Here is a 5,000-nt window from a genome sequence, read left to right as displayed (position 1 = left end):
GATAAAAATCATGAACTTACGTAAATAATGCATTCCCTTCCCCGGTCTCCATGACACACACACCAGATAAAAATCATAAACTTACGTAAATAATGCATTCCCTCCCCGTCTCCATGACACACACACCAGATAAAAATCATAAACTTACGTAAATAATGCATTCCCTCCCCGTCTCCATGACACACACACCAGATAAAAATGATAGACTTACATAAACAATACTTTCCCTTCCCCGTCTCCATGACACACACACCAGATAAAAATCATAAACTTACGTAAATAATGCATTCCCTCCCCGTCTCCATGACACACACACCAGATAAAAATCATGAACTTACGTAAATAATGCATTCCCTCCCCGTCTCCATGACACACACACCAGATAAAAATCATAAACTTACGTAAACAATGCTTTCCCTTCCCCGTCTCCATGACACACACACCAGATAAAAATGATAGACTTACGTAAATAATGCTTTCCCTTCCCCGTCTCCATGACACACACACCAGATAAAAATGACAGACTTACGTAAACAATGCTTTCCCTTCCCCGTCTCCATGACACACACACCAGATAAAAATCATAAACTTACGTAAATAATGCTTTCCCTTCCCCGTCTCCATGACACACACCAGATAAAAATGATAGACTTACGTAAATAATGCTTTCCCTTCCCCGTCTCCATGACACACACACCAGATAAAAATGACAGACTTACGTAAACAATGCTTTCCCTTCCCCGTCTCCATGACACACACACCAGATAAAAATGACAGACTTACGTAAACAATGCTTTCCCTTCCCCGTCTCCATTACACACACACCAGATAAAAATGACAGACTTACGTAAACAATGCTTTCCCTTCCCCGTCTCCATGACACACACACCAGATAAAAATGATAGACTTACGTAAATAATGCTTTCCCTTCCCCGTCTCCATGACACACACACCAGATAAAAATGACAGACTTACGTAAACAATGCTTTCCCTTCCCCGTCTCCATGACACACACACCAGATAAAAATCATAAACTTACGTAAATAATGCTTTCCCTTCCCCGTCTCCATGACACACACACCAGATAAAAATGATAGACTTACGTAAATAATGCTTTCCCTTCCCCGTCTCCATGACACACACACCAGATAAAAATCACAGACTTACGTAAACAATGCATTCCCTTCCCCGTCTCCATGACACACACACCAGATAAAAATCATGAACTTACGTAAATAATGCTTTCCCTTCCCCGTCTCCATGACACACACACCAGATAAAAATCACAGACTTACGTAAATAATGCATTCCCTCCCCGTCTCCATGACACACACACCAGATAAAAATCATAAACTTACGTAAATAATGCATTCCCTCCCCGTCTCCATGACACACACACCAGATAAAAATCATGAACTTACGAAAATAATGCATTCCCTTCCCCGGTCTCCATGACACACACACCAGATAAAAATCATGAACTTACGTAAATAATGCATTCCCTTCCCCGTCTCCATGACACACACACCAGATAAAAATCATAAACTTACGTAAATAATGCATTCCCTCCCCGTCTCCATGACACACACACCAGATAAAAATCATGAACTCACGTAAATAATGCTTTCCCTTCCCTGTCTCCATGACACACACACCAGATAAAAATCATGAACTTACGTAAATAATGCTTTCCCTTCCCCGTCTCCATGACACACACACCAGATAAAAATCATAAACTTACGTAAATAATGCATTCCCTCCCCGTCTCCATGACACACACACCAGATAAAAATCATAAACTTACGTAAATAATGCATTCCCTCCCCGTCTCCATGACACACACACCAGATAAAAATGATAGACTTACATAAACAATACTTTCCCTTCCCCGTCTCCATGACACACACACCAGATAAAAATCATAAACTTACGTAAATAATGCATTCCCTCCCCGTCTCCATGACACACACACCAGATAAAAATCATGAACTTACGTAAATAATGCATTCCCTCCCCGTCTCCATGACACACACACCAGATAAAAATCATAAACTTACGTAAACAATGCTTTCCCTTCCCCGTCTCCATGACACACACACCAGATAAAAATGATAGACTTACATAAACAATACTTTCCCTTCCCCGTCTCCATGACACACACACCAGATAAAAATGACAGACTTACGTAAACAATGCTTTCCCTTCCCCGTCTCCATGACACACACACCAGATAAAAATCATGAACTTACGAAAATAATGCATTCCCTTCCCCGGTCTCCATGACACACACACCAGATAAAAATCACAGACTTACGTAAATAATGCATTCCCTTCCCCGGTCTCCATGACACACACACCAGATAAAAATCACAGACTTACGTAAATAATGCATTCCCTTCCCCATCTCCATGACACACACACCAGATAAAAATGATAGACTTACATAAACAATACTTTCCCTTCCCCGTCTCCATGACACACACACCAGATAAAAATCACAGACTTACGTAAACAATGCTTTCCCTTCCCCATCTCCATGACACACACACCAGATAAAAATCACAGACTTACGTAAATAATGCTTTCCCTTCCCCGTCTCCATGACACACACACCAGATAAAAATCATAAACTTACGTAAATAATGCATTCCCTTCCCCATCTCCATGACACACACACCAGATAAAAATCATAAACTTACGTAAATAATGCTTTCCCTTCCCTGTCTCCATGACACACACACCAGATAAAAATCATAAACTTACGTAAACAATGCTTTCCCTTCCCCGTCTCCATGACACACACACCAGATAAAAATCATAAACTTACGTAAATAATGCTTTCCCTTCCCTGTCTCCATGACACACACACCAGATAAAAATCACAGACTTACGTAAATAATGCTTTCCCTTCCCCATCTCCATGACACACACACCAGATAAAAATGACAGACTTACGTAAACAATGCTTTCCCTTCCCCGTCTCCATGACACACACACCAGATAAAAATGATAGACTTACGTAAACAATACTTTCCCTTCCCCATCTCCATGACACACACACCAGATAAAAATGACAGACTTACGTAAACAATGCTTTCCCTTCCCCGTCTCCATGACACACACACCAGATAAAAATGACAGACTTACGTAAACAATGCATTCCCTCCCCGTCTCCATGACACACACACCAGATAAAAATCATGAACTCACGTAAATAATGCTTTCCCTCCCCGTCTCCATGACACACACACCAGATAAAAATCATGAACTCACGTAAATAATGCTTTCCCTCCCCGTCTCCATGACACACACACCAGATAAAAATCATGAACTCACGTAAATAATGCTTTCCCTCCCCGTCTCCATGACACACACACCAGATAAAAATCATGAACTTACGAAAATAATGCATTCCCTCCCCGTCTCCATGACACACACACCAGATAAAAATGACAGACTTACGTAAACAATGCTTTCCCTTCCCCGTCTCCATGACACACACACCAGATAAAAATGACAGACTTACGTAAACAATGCTTTCCCTTCCCCGTCTCCATGACACACACACCAGATAAAAATCATAAACTTACGTAAATAATGCATTCCCTCCCCGTCTCCATGACACACACACCAGATAAAAATCATGAACTTACGAAAATAATGCATTCCCTTCCCCGGTCTCCATGACACACACACCAGATAAAAATCATAAACTTACGTAAATAATGCTTTCCCTTCCCCGTCTCCATGACACACACACCAGATAAAAATCATGAACTCACGTAATTAATGCTATCCCGTCCCCGGTCTCCCAGGATGGTCGAAATGATCGAAGACCTCAAGAAGAAGGTGGAGGAGAAGGAAGCCATGAAGGAGGACCTCTCAGGGCGCCTCGATGGGACCCTCAAGATCTTGGCTGGCGTGAGGGCGGGACAGGAACACATCGCGGAGAAACTGGAGGTTGTCATTTTTTATATTTTTAAGGATTACGGTTTTTTTTGATAGATTTACCAGTTATATGTTTAAATAGAGAGAATAAAGAGGGCAATTAATTTTGAAGGATTACGTTTTTTTGGATGCAGATTTACCAATTATATGTTTAAATAGAGAGAATAAAGTGGGCAATTAATTTTGAAGGATTACGTTTTTTGGGATAGATTTGCCAGTTATATGTTTAAAAAGAGAGAATAAAGAGGGCAATTTATTTTGAAGGATTACGTTTTTTTGGATAGATTTGCCAGTTATATGTTTAAATAGAGAGAATAAAGAGGGCAATTTATTTTGAAGGATTACGTTTTTTTTGGATAGATTTACCTATTATATATGTTTAGAGAGAATGAAGAGGGCAATTTATTTTGAAGGATTACGTTTTTTTGGAAACAGATTCACCAATTATATGTTTAAATAGAGAGAATAAAGAGGGCAATTTATTTTGAAGGATTACGTTTTTTGGATAGATTTGCCAGTTATATGTTTAAATAGAGAGAATAAAGAGGGCAATTTATTTTGAAGGATTACGTTTTTTTGGATAGATTTGCCAGTTATATATGTTTAAAAAGAGGGTAGGGACCGGAGAAAATTGAGTGATTCAGTTATATAGTTCATTTTAACGAATTAGAATTTTAGTTGAAGATTTATGTGGGATACAAGTAAATTGTAACTTAGTACCTCTGGGTCAACTGAAAGGAACATTTAGGACAAGTTTAAGGTAGACTACAGCAACTACAATTGTTAATTTTAAACTAGAAAACATAATAAATGTACCAGATCATTAATTGCAACACTATACAAATAAATAAATACACAAACCACACGAGAAAAAATGACAACAATCACACAACACAAAAAAAAAAACACAAATCACACAGCATAACCTACCACACACAACAAACACACAATCAAACACACGAAACAAAAAGCAAACCCAATAAAAACAAAACAAAAAAACAAACCCAATAAAAACAAAACAAAAAAACAAACCCAAGAAAAACAAAACAAAA

At 38.9% G+C, this 5,000-nt stretch overlaps 1 protein-coding gene across 1 annotated transcript in view; it reads left to right on the top strand.

The window, feature by feature from the left end:
• The window catches only part of CCDC151 (Coiled-coil domain containing protein 151), a 22,932-nt gene that overhangs the window by 14,991 nt on the left and 2,941 nt on the right, over positions 1–5,000 (top strand). Inside the window, exon 9 of the mRNA XM_086543597.1 lies at positions 3,816–3,960. Within this exon, the coding sequence (XP_086399723.1) occupies positions 3,816–3,960 (145 nt within the window). The remainder of the gene's footprint in view (positions 1–3,815; positions 3,961–5,000) is intronic.

Source organism: Penaeus japonicus, unplaced genomic scaffold (assembly GCF_977035675.1).
Source record: "Penaeus japonicus unplaced genomic scaffold, GWHDUDI00000001_assembly GWHDUDI00000013, whole genome shotgun sequence".
In the NCBI taxonomy this organism is placed as follows: Eukaryota; Metazoa; Arthropoda; class Malacostraca; order Decapoda; family Penaeidae; genus Penaeus; species Penaeus japonicus.
Note: the sequence above shows the minus strand (reverse complement) of the source record. Positions and strands in the feature narration are given on the sequence as shown.